Source organism: Oncorhynchus nerka, unplaced genomic scaffold (assembly GCF_034236695.1).
Source record: "Oncorhynchus nerka isolate Pitt River unplaced genomic scaffold, Oner_Uvic_2.0 unplaced_scaffold_2451, whole genome shotgun sequence".
NCBI classification, from domain to species: domain Eukaryota; kingdom Metazoa; phylum Chordata; class Actinopteri; order Salmoniformes; family Salmonidae; genus Oncorhynchus; species Oncorhynchus nerka.
In genome coordinates this window covers 20,001-31,841 of record NW_027038847.1, presented here as the reverse complement: position 1 = coordinate 31,841, position 11,841 = coordinate 20,001, and the positions used below count along the sequence as shown (strand labels likewise).

Below are 11,841 nucleotides of genomic sequence, written 5' to 3'. Positions count from 1 at the left end.
GTCATGGTCCTTAGTGTGTGTGTGTGTGTGTGTGTGTGGGTGGGGGTTTCAGTCTGTCACTGCAGTACAGGGAGGTGTGTGTGTGTGTGTGTGTGTGTGTGTGTGGGTGGGGGTTTCAGTCTGTCACTGCAGTACAGGGAGGTGTGTGTGTGTGTGTGTGTGTGTGTTTCCTTGCACTGTTGCTAACCTCAAACTCGTGTGTGTGTGTTTTTAGATTCTCCTGTGCCTAAGTCTGGTCCTGGGTACTCCGGAGCACCACGCATCCAGAGGCAGGAGCAGGTCATCCACCACTCCCCCAAGAAGAGCTCCCAGGTCAGGCTTCACTCTGCGCCACACTCCTCTGTCCTCGCCCCGACCAGGGTGGAGGTCGAAATATACCTCTTAAGCCACCTGATGAAACATTTGGGTTGCATGTCAATAGTCCAAAGTGACTTTCTCTCCATCTCCTCTCCTCATGTCCTCTCCTCATCTCCCCTCCTCATGTCCTCTCCTCATCTCCTCTCCTTCATCTGCTCTAAAGCACCTGAATACATGTTCTCTTGTCCAGGTCTTTCAGATCACTGCAGATGAAGGAGAGGAGATGAGAGATGAGGATATCACTGATCTGAAGACATTTTCTCTTGTCCAGGTCTTTCAGATCACTGCAGATGAAGGAGAGGAGATGAGGAGAGGAGGAGAGGAGATGAGAATATCACTGATCTGAAGACATTTTCTCTTGTCCAGACTCCTGTCTAACCCATCTCTCTCTCTCTCTCTCTCTCTCTCTCTCTCTCTCTCTCTCTCCCCCCCAACAGCCTGAGGGTCCCTACTCCAGCAGTAACACCCTGTCCAGCACGGCCTCCAGCGGGGGCCACAGCGACACCGACAAGTGGTCCGACCTGGGGGGCCCTGGAGCACCAGGGGAGGCCACTGACTCTGAACCCAACGGCCTGGGAGGGGGTTACCGCCATGGGGCCTCGGCCGACAGCGGGATAGACACCTCGTCTTATGGAGGAGGAGTGGGCCACCCACACCCCCACCACGGGAGCTCTAGTTCCCTCTTGGCTCCTGGGGGTAGAGAGGGGAGGGATAGAGCTCCATCCCCTTGGCATAGCCCCACTGAGGGGGACAGGAGGGTGCTAGAGAGGTCCACGACAACCGTGGAGTCCCCACAACCCCCAGTGGAGAGGGGGGAGAGAGGAGAGGGGACTGCTAGGACTCCTCCTACACACCTGTTGGTTAGAGATTGCAGCTTGTTCAGTCTGAGTGACGCAGGGTCCAGGTATGTACTGTTTCAGACTTGAATACACACACGCATACAGCAGACACACACTCACCCTCAAACACATAACCTTTTTCAAAAACTCCCGTCTTTTAACCATGATATTTGCTAGGTCCCTCCCGCTCTCTCTCTCTCTCAATTCAATTCAATTCAAGGGGCTTTATTGGCATGGGAAACATGTGTTAACATTGCCAAAGCAAGTGAGGTAGATAATATATATCTATCGATCTAAACTGATTGCTAATCTTTCAAGCAGTGGAGGTGAGATAAAATATATCTTCAGTCACAAAGTGTCTTCCCCAGAAGCACAATATAATGGCCTTGATACTCGTAACAGAACTCACACAGTTAACAAAGCCCACAGAGATGCACGTTGATTAAAGCCTAGCTAGCTGATAACTGTGTACATTGACGTTAGGACTGTGAGGAGGATATGTAGCACACTGTAATCTCTACGTGTCCACTGCAAAGATGTGTGTTTATCTCCGTGGTTATTAGCTCAAAGTCTAGATTATTTCATTGGCATGTTACATTATTCTGGCCCTCGATGGCCGCTAGTTAAATCCATACTCTCTCCCCATACTCTCTCTCTCCCCATACTCTCTCTCTCTCCCCATACTCTCTCTCTCTCCCCATACTCTCTCTCTCTCCCCATACTCTCTCTCTCTCCCCATACTCTCTGTCTCTCCCCCCATACTCTCTCTCTCCCCCATACTCTCTCTCTCTCCCCATACTCTCTCTCTCTCTCCCCATACTCTCTCTCTCCCCATACTCTCTCTCTCTCCCCATACTCTCTCCCTCTCCCCATACTCTCTCTCTCTCCCCATACTCTCTCTCTCTCCCCATACTCTCTCTCTCTCCCCATACTCTCTCTCTCTCTCCCCATACTCTCTCTCTCCCCATACTCTCTCTCTCTCCCCATACACTCTCTCTCTCCCCATACTCTCTCTCCCCCACCCCTACTCTCTCTCTCTCTCCCCATACTCTCTCTCTCTCCCCATACTCTCTCTCTCTCCCCCATACTCTCTCTCTCTCTCCCCCATACTCTCTCTCTCTCTCCCCCATACTCTCTCTCTCTCCCCATACTCTCTCTCTCCCCCATACTCTCTCTCTCCCCCCATACTCTCTCTCTCTCCCCATACTCTCTCTCTCTCCCCCATACTCTCTCTCTCTCCCCCATACTCTCTCTCTCCCCCCATACTCTCTCTCTCCCCCATACTCTCTCTCTCTCCCCATACTCTCTCTCTCTCCCCATACTCTCTCTCTCTCTCCCCCCCATACTCTCTCTCTCCCCCCCATACTCTCTCTCTCTCCCCATACTCTCTCTCTCCCCATACTCTCTCTCTCTCCCATACTCTCTCTCTCCCATACTCTCTCGCTCTCCCCATACTCTCTCTCTCCCCATACTCTCTCTCTCTCCCCATACTCTCTCTCTCGCCCCATACTCTCTCGCTCTCCCCATACTCTCTCTCTCTCCCCATACTCTCTCTCTCCCCCATACTCTCTCTCTCTCCCCATACTCTCTCCCTCTCCCCATACTCTCTCTCTCTCCCCATACTCTCTCTCTCTCTCCCCATACTCTCTCTCTCTCTCCCCATACTCTCTCTCTCTCCCCATACTCTCTCTCTCTCTCCCCATACTCTCTCTCTCTCTCCCCATACTCTCTCTCTCCCCCCACCCCCTCTCTCTCTCTCCCCATACTCTCTCTCTCTCTCCCCATACTCTCTCTCTCTCCCCATACTCTCTCTCTCTCTCCCCATACTCTCTCTCTCTCCCCATACTCTCTCTCTCTCTCCCCATACTCTCTCTCCCCATACTCTCTCTCTCCCCCATACTCTCTGTCTCTCCCCCATACTCTCTCTCTCTCCCCATACTCTCTCTCTCGCCCCATACTCTCTCTCTCGCCTCATACTCTCTCTCCCCCATACTCTCTCTCCCCCACCCCCTCTCTCTCCCCCATACTCTCTCTCCCCATAATCTCTCTCCCCCAGCTCCAGAGGCCATTCTGGCCACAGTTCCCCCGTGAAGATTCCTCTGCCACCTCCCCCTGCTCCCAGACGTCGGTCTCCCCCAGCCCCAAGACCTTCTACCCCCGTCAGGGAGCCACCTCCAAGTACCTCATCGGCTGGAGGAAGCCAGGATCCACCATCAACTCTGTCGACTTCGGGGACAACCGCAGGTAAGACCAGGAGGGACAGGTGTTCTATTGAATGTGTGACACCATAACCTTGTGTGAATTCTCTGAATACTTGATCCACACCTTGTGGCCAAATGGGGATATTACATTGCTTTTAACATCAAGTTGAGTTGAAATGTGATGAGGAACTCTGTACCAGATGAAAATCTATTAGATTTATTTTAAGGCTCACTGCCTGGTTTACTGCCTGGCTCACTGCCTGGCTCACTGCCTGGTTTACTGCCTGGTTTACTGCCTGGTTTACTGCCTGGCTCACTGCCTGGTTTCTGCCTGGTTTACTGCCTGGTTTACTGCCTGGTTCACTGCCTGGTTTACTGCCTGGCTCACTGCCTGGTTTACTGCCTGCTTCACTGCCTGGCTCACTGCCTGGCACACTGCCTGGTTTACTGCCTGGCTCACTGCCTGGCTCACTGCCTGGTTTACTGCCTGGTTCACTGCCTGGCTCACTGCCTGGTTTACTGCCTGGTTCACTGCCTGGCTCACTGCCTGGTTCACTACCTGGTTTACTGCCTGGCTCACTGCCTGGTTTACTGCCTGGCTCACTGCCTGGTTCACTACCTGGTTTACTGCCTGGCTCACTGCCTGGCACACTGCCCGGTTTACTGCCTGGCTCACTGTCTGGTTCACTACCTGGTTTACTGCCTGGCTCACTGCCTGGTTTACTGCCTGGTTTACTGCCTGGTTTACTGCCTGGTTTACTGCCTGGTTTACTGCCTGGCTCACTGCCTGGTTTACTGCCTGGCTCACTGCCTGGTTCACTGCCTGGTTCACTACCTGGTTTACTGCCTGGTTTACTGCCTGGTTTACTGCCTGGTTTACTGCCTGGTTCACTGCCTGGTTTACTGCCTGGCTCACTGCCTGGCTCACTGCCTGGCTCACTGCCTGGCTCACTGCCTGGTTTACTGCCTGGTTTACTGCCTGGCTCACTGCCTGGTTTACTGCCTGGTTTACTGCCTGGTTTACTGCCTGGTGTGTGTTACCAGGACAGCATTGAAGCAGCGGCATGTATTTACATTTTTAACACTGTTATCTGACCTCTAACCCCTCCATGTTGATGTATTACCAGGAAGTCCCCGGGGGAAGGAGGAGGAAGTGGAGGAGAGGGGGGTGGAGGTCAGGGTGGGGTCGGTGTTCAGAGCAGACCTCATCACTCCCCCCAGCCACACCTCACCCACGCTAAGACCAGTGCAGAGGATGACATGAAGATACTGAGTCCAGACAGCCCCCTCAAACACAGACGGCACAAGGCCAAGGACAAGGTACATGCAGGGTGGGTGGGGAAGATATGAAGAGACCAGACCCCCCCCATATATATATGTGTGTGTGTATATATATGTATATATAGTGTGTATATACCATGTGTGTGTGTATATATATATATATAGTGTATATATATATATAGTGTATATATATAGTGTATATATATATAGTGTATATATATAGTGTATATATATATATAGTGTATATATATATATAGTGTATATATATATATATAGTGTATATATATAGTGTATATATATATATATAGTGTATATATATAGTGTATATATATAGTGTATATATATAGTGTATATATATATAGTGTATATATATATATAGTGTATATATATATATATAGTGTATATATATATATATATAGTATATATATAGTGTATATATATAGTATATTTATAGTGTATATATATAGTGTATATATATAGTGTATATATATATAGTGTATATATATAGTGTATATATATATATAGTGTATATATATAGTGTATATATATATATAGTGTATATACATAGTGTATATATATAGTGTATATATATATATAGTGTATATATATAGTGTATATATATAGTGTATATATATATATATAGTGTATATATATAGTGTATATATATAGTGTATATATAGTGTATATATATAGTGTATATATATATATAGTGTATATATATAGTGTATATATATATAGTATATATATAGTGTATATATATAGTGTATATATATATATAGTGTATATATATAGTGTATATATATATATATAGTGTATATATATAGTGTATATATATAGTGTATATATAGTGTATATATATAGTGTATATATATAGTGTATATATATATATATAGTGTATATATAGTGTATATATATATATAGTGTGTATATATAGTGTATATATATATATAGTGTATATATATAGTGTATATATATAGTGTATATATATATAGTGTATATATAGTGTATATATATAGTGTATATATATATATATATAGTGTATATATATAGTGTATATATATATATATATATAGTGTATATATATAGTGTATATATAGTGTATATATATAGTGTATATATATATATATATACCATGTGTATATATATAGTGTATATATATATATACACATAGTATAGTATATATATATATGCACACTATATATACACACATAGTATATATATATATACACACACTATATATACACACATAGTATATATATACACACATAGTATGTGTATATATATATACACTATATATATACACACTATATATACACACAGTATGTGTGTGTGTGTATATATATATAGTGTATATATATATGTATATATATATACACACATAGTATAGTATATATATATGCACACACTATACACACAGTATATATATATACACTATGTATGTATATACACACACTATCTATAAACACACACATAGTATATATATAGTATGTGTGTTTATTATTACAAGACATTTTATATGTGGGTACAATGAGATCATGCAGTGTACAGACAGCAGACCAGGGACTTCTGCAATGTTAGAATTTAAATCCTTCTGCTAGTGTGTTTTCATGAAATTGACTTGTAATAGCAGGACTTACCAGTCTGACTCTCTTCCCTCCCTCCCTCCAGTCCTCCTCAGGCCAGCCCCCTACCCGTCGATCACTCCACCGGACCCTGTCTGATGAGAGTATCTACCGGGGCCAGCGTGTCCCCTCTCTGAGGCTGGGGGACCTAGAACCAGACCCCAGCCTGGCTAGTGACGTGCTGTTCAGCTGCTCCACGTTGCCACGTTCTCCCACCACCCGCGGGGTGCCTCTCAGACGACCTTCGTACAAACTGGGGATCAAACTCCACGGTGAGACTGTTCCAGTTACCTTGAACCCTGCTCACAAACCCTTTTGATTCCTGACTATTGAGTAACACACCCTTTCTTGACTATCACATACAGTTGAAGTCGGAAGTTTACATACACTTAGGTTGGAGTCATTAAAAATAGTTTTTCAACCTCTCCACAGATGTCTTGTTAACAAACTATAGTTTTGGCAAGTCGGTTAGGACATCTACTTGTGCTTGACACAAGTAATTTTTCCAACAATTGTTTACAGACAGATTACTTCACTTATAACTCACTGTATCACAATTCCAGTGGGTCAGAAGTTTACATACACTAAGTTGACTGTGCCTTTTAAGAGCTTGGAAAATTCCAGAAAATGAGGTGTACCTGTGGATGTATTTCAAGGCCTACCTTCAAACTCAGTGCCTTTTTGCTTGACTTCATGGGAAAATCAAAAGAAATCAGCCAAGACTTCAGAAAAAAAATTTGTAGACCTCCACAAGTCTGATTCATCCTTGGGAGCAATTTCCAAACACCTGAAGGTACCACATTCATCTGTACAAACAATAGTATGCAGGTATAAACACAGTGAGACCACGCAGCCGTCATACCGCTCAGGAAGGAGACGCGTTCTGTCTCCTAGAGAGGAATGTACTTTGGTGCGAAAAGTGCAAATCAAACCCAGAACAACAGCAAAGGACCTTGTGAAGATGCTGGAGAAAACAGGTACAGAAGTATCTATATCCACAGTAAAACGAGTCCTATATCGACAAAGCCTGAAAGGCCGCTCAGCAAGGAAGAAGCCACTGCTCCAAAACCACCATAGAAAAGCCAAACTACAGTTTGCAACTGCACATGGGGACAAAGATTGTACTTTTTGGAGAAATGTCCTCTGGTCTGATGAAACAAAAATAGAACTGTTTGGCCATAATGACCATTGTTTTAAAAAAGGGGGAGGCTTGCAAGCCGAAGAACACCATCCCAACCGTGAAGCACGGGGGTGGCAGCATCATGTTGTGGGGGTGCTTTGCTGCAGGAGGGACTGGTGCACATCACAAAATAGATGGCATCATGAGGCAGGAAAATTATGTGGATATATTGAAGCAACATGTCAAGACATCAGTCAGGAAGTTAAAGCTTTGTCGCAAATGGATCTTCCAAATGGACAATGACCCCAAGCATACTTCCAAAGTTGTTGCTTAAGGACAACAAAGTCAAGGTATTGGAGTGACCATCGCAAAGCCCTGACCTCAATCCTATAGAAAATGTGTGGGCAGAACTGAGAAAGTGTGTGCAAGCAAGGAGGCCTACAAACCTGACTCAGTTACACCAGCTCTGTCAGGAGGAATGGGCCAAAATTCACCCAACTTATTGTGGGAAGCTTGTGGAAGGCTACCCGAAACGTTTAACCCAAGTTAAACAATTTAAAGGCAATGCTACCAAATACTAATTGAGTGTATGTAAACTTCTGACCCACTGGGAATGTGATGAAAGAAATAAAAGCTGAAATCAATCATTCTCTCTACTATTATTCTGACATTTCACATTCTTAAAATAAAGTGGTGATCCTAACTGACCTAAGACAGGGAATTTTTACTAGGATTAAAATGTCAGGAATTGTGAAAAACTGAGTTTAAATGTATTTGGCTAAGGTGTATTTAAACTTCCGACTTCAACTGTAGATTATATTAACATGGTCATTGGTTTCTAAAATATAACTATGGACAGTGGACTACTTGGAATGACATGTGAAGCTTTGATGGAGGGCTTTGTGATCATGGTGTTTCCTGTGATGCTAGTTGGAGCTGCAGCTGTGTATCTGCTGCCCTCTGCTGGTAGAAAAGCTCATGTTGTTGTACAAATATAAAATAGCAACCTGTTAGTTTCATTTTCAGAAAAAAAAGAGGCTATCTAAGGGACTAGTGTGCGTGGTTTGAACAACATTGTCACTAAGTTTGTCTTCTCGTGGTTAGTAATGTCTCCGGCTCTAACCTGCCCCCCCCCCCTGTGCTGTTTCTCCAGGTGACCTGTCTGCATCTGACACGTCATTGGCTGAGATGGTTGAGCGTCAGCGCCACCCCCTCCCCCAGGAGCTGATGCCCCTCCCCCCCTCTGAGAGCAGGGACAGCCCCCTGGACTGGACCCACCTGGTGGATGTGGCCAGCACCTTTGAGAGTAATTACAGTAATATCTAGATTTATATGGCTTCCTTTGAAACAATGGAAGGTATAACTGGATTGTGGCTTGACCTTTAACCCAATTTCACCTCCTTATAATATATACATAATCTGTTCTCTCTCTCTCTGTGTCCTCTCTCTCTGTGTCCTCTCTCTCTGTGTCCTCTCTCTCTCTGTATCCTCTCTCTCTCTGTGTCCTCTCTCTCTCTGTGTCCTCTCTCTCTGTGTGTCCTCTCTCTCTCTGTGTCCTCTCTCTCTCTGTGTCCTCTCTCTCTCTGTGTCCTCTCTCTCTCTCTCTCTCTCTCTCTCTCTCTCTGTGTCCTCTCTCTCTATCTCTGTGGCCTCTCTCTCTCTCTCTGTGTCCTCTCTCTCTCTCTCTGTGTCTCCTCTCTCTCTCTCTCTCTCTCTGTGTGTCCTCTCTCTCTGTGTGTGTGATCTCTCTCTCTGTGTGTGTGATCTCTCTCTCTCTGTGTGTCCTCTCACTCTCTCTCCTCTCTCTCTCTCTCTCTCTCTCTCTCTCTCTGTGTCCTCTCTCTCTCTGTCTCTCTCTCTCTGTGTCCTCTCTCTGTCTCTCTCTCTCTGTGTGTCCTTTCTCTCTCTCTCTCTCTCTGTGTCCTCTCTCTCTCTCTCTCTCTCTCTCTCTCTCTCTCTCTGTGTCCTCACTCTCCCTCTGTGTTCCTTTCTTCCCTCCGTCCAGTCCAGAGAGGGTTTGTGTTCAGTGATTCTAACCCCAGAGGTAGTGGAGCCTCCAGCCCTCACCAGTCACAGCCCAGCCTGGAGATACAGCTTGGCCCTCTATCAAGACCCTCATCCAGGTAACCCACACCTGATACAGCCTGACCCTCACCCAGGTAACCCACACCAGACACAGCCCGGCCCTCACCCAGGTGACCCTCACCCAGGTAACCCACACCAGGTAACCCAAACCAGACACAGCCTGGCCCTCACCCAGGTAACCCACACCAGGCACAGCCTGGCACTCACCCAGGTAACCCACACCAGGCACAGCCTGGCCCTCACCCAGGTAACCCACACCAGACACAGCCTGGCCCTCACCCAGGTAACCCACACCAGGTAACCCACACCTGATACAGCCTGGCCCTCACCCAGGTAACCCACACCAGGTAACCCACACCTGATACAGCCTGGCCCTCACCCAGGTAACCCACACCAGACACAGCCTGACCCTCACACAGGTAACCCACACAGGTGACCCTCACCCAGGTAACCCACACCAGGTAACCCACACCAGACAGAGCCTGGCCCTCACCCAGGTAACCGACACAGGTAACCCACACCAGGTAACCCACACCAGACACAGCCTGACCCTCACACAGGTAACCGACACAGGTAACCCACACCAGACACAGCCTGACCCTCACACAGGTAACCGACACAGGTAACCCACACCAGGTAACCCACACCAGGTAACCCACACCAGGTAACCCACACCAGGTAACCGACACAGGTAACCCACACCAGGTAACCCACACCAGGTAACCCACACCAGGTAACCCACACCAGGTAACCCACACCAGGTAACCACACCAGACACAGCCTGACCCTCACACAGGTAACCGACACAGGTAACCCACACCAGGTAACCCACACCAGGTAACCCACACCAGGTAACCCACACCAGACACAGCCTGACCCTCACACAGGTAACCGACACAGGTAACCCACACCAGGTAACCCACACCAGGTAACCCACACCAGGTAACCCACACTTCCGCTCCATTCAGGTTGACAGTGGCAGCTGTGTTTTAGGTGATGCCAGATCTCCCATCCTGACTACTCATAGTTATTACTAGATGTGTTTTAGGTGATGCCAGATCTCCCATCCTGACTACTCATAGTTATTACTAGATGTGTTTTAGATGATGCCAGATCTCCCATCTTGACTAATCGTCGTTATTACTAGATGTGTTATTTGATGATGCCAGATGTCATGTGGTCGGATGTGTGTTTGTCACTCTTCCCCCAGTGAGGGCCCTGCAGGTTTGGAGAGGAAGTTGACCAAGCTGGAAGCCATGGTGAGGATGCTGCAGGATGACCTGAAGAAGGTAACACACCACATAGCTCTCCTCTCTCTCTGTCGTCGTTTCAGAAAATTGATGGGAAAAATAGTCGTCAATAACCACACGAGTCAATACATGCACTTTAACTCAGAAACGAACCATGAAGAAAAGGTTTAAACTAATGGACTACTCTGGATGAACAGATCGGTGTGTGTAAAATACACACGCACCTACACACTCAAACTTCTGTACTTTCTGAAACTTTAGCTGTGTCCGATCTCTACGTTTGTCAAAGCTGCCTACTGTTTTCTCATTTGGAACAAACTTGGTCACACAGTTTTCTGTCCTTTTAGTTGGTGAATCAGCAGTTTGTGTCATTCCCGGTGGTTTAGATACAATCTGTTATACAATGTTGCTAAACTCTAACTCCTCTCTCTCCCTCTCCAATCCCTCCCACCCTCCTCTCCCCCTCTCTCACTCTCCTTCTCCCTCCTCCTCTCTATCCCTCTCCCTCCTCTTTCTCCTCTCCCTCCTCTTTCTCCCCTCCATCCTCTCTCTCCGCCTCCCTCCTCTCTCCCCCTCCCTCTATCCCTCCTCCCTCTCCAATCCCTCCCACCCTCCTTCCCCCTCCTCTCTCACCCTCCTTCTCCCTCTACCTCTCTCTATCCCTCCCATTATCTCTCCTTTCCTCCCCTCCCTCCTTTCCTTCCCTCACTCCTTCTCCTTTCCTTCCCTGTCTCCTTCTCCCTCTCCTTTCCTTCCCTCCCTCCTCCTCCCTCTCCTTTCCTTCCTTCTCTCCTCTTCCCTCTCCTTTCCTTTCCTTCCCTCCCTCCCTCCCCCTCCTTCCCTCCCTCCTCCCTCTCTTCTCCTCCCTCTCCTTTCCTTCCCTCCCTCCCTCCTCCCTCTCCTTTCATTCCCTCTCTCCTCTTCCCTCTCCTTTCCTTCCCTCCCTCCTCCTTTCCTTCCCTCCCTCTCCATCCTTCCCTCCCTCCTCCTCCCTCTCCTTTCCTTCCCTCTCTCCTCTTCCCTCCTTTCCTTCCCTCCCTCCTCCTTTCCTTCCTTCCCTCCCTCTCCATCCTTCCCTCCCTCCTC

At 46.9% G+C, this 11,841-nt stretch overlaps 1 protein-coding gene across 1 annotated transcript in view; it reads left to right on the top strand.

Moving 5' to 3' along the window:
• Positions 1 to 214: 214 nt before the first annotated feature.
• The window catches only part of LOC135567180 (signal-induced proliferation-associated 1-like protein 1), a gene marked incomplete at its 5' end in the record, with an annotated part of 13,263 nt that continues 1,636 nt past the window's right edge, over positions 215 to 11,841 (top strand). The window contains 9 exons of the mRNA XM_065014610.1: positions 215 to 312; positions 548 to 628; positions 795 to 998; positions 3,253 to 3,440; positions 4,525 to 4,717; positions 6,347 to 6,572; positions 8,574 to 8,726; positions 9,426 to 9,543; positions 10,716 to 10,794. Of these exons, the coding sequence (XP_064870682.1) occupies positions 215 to 312; positions 548 to 628; positions 795 to 998; positions 3,253 to 3,440; positions 4,525 to 4,717; positions 6,347 to 6,572; positions 8,574 to 8,726; positions 9,426 to 9,543; positions 10,716 to 10,794 (1,340 nt within the window). The remainder of the gene's footprint in view (positions 313 to 547; positions 629 to 794; positions 999 to 3,252; positions 3,441 to 4,524; positions 4,718 to 6,346; positions 6,573 to 8,573; positions 8,727 to 9,425; positions 9,544 to 10,715; positions 10,795 to 11,841) is intronic.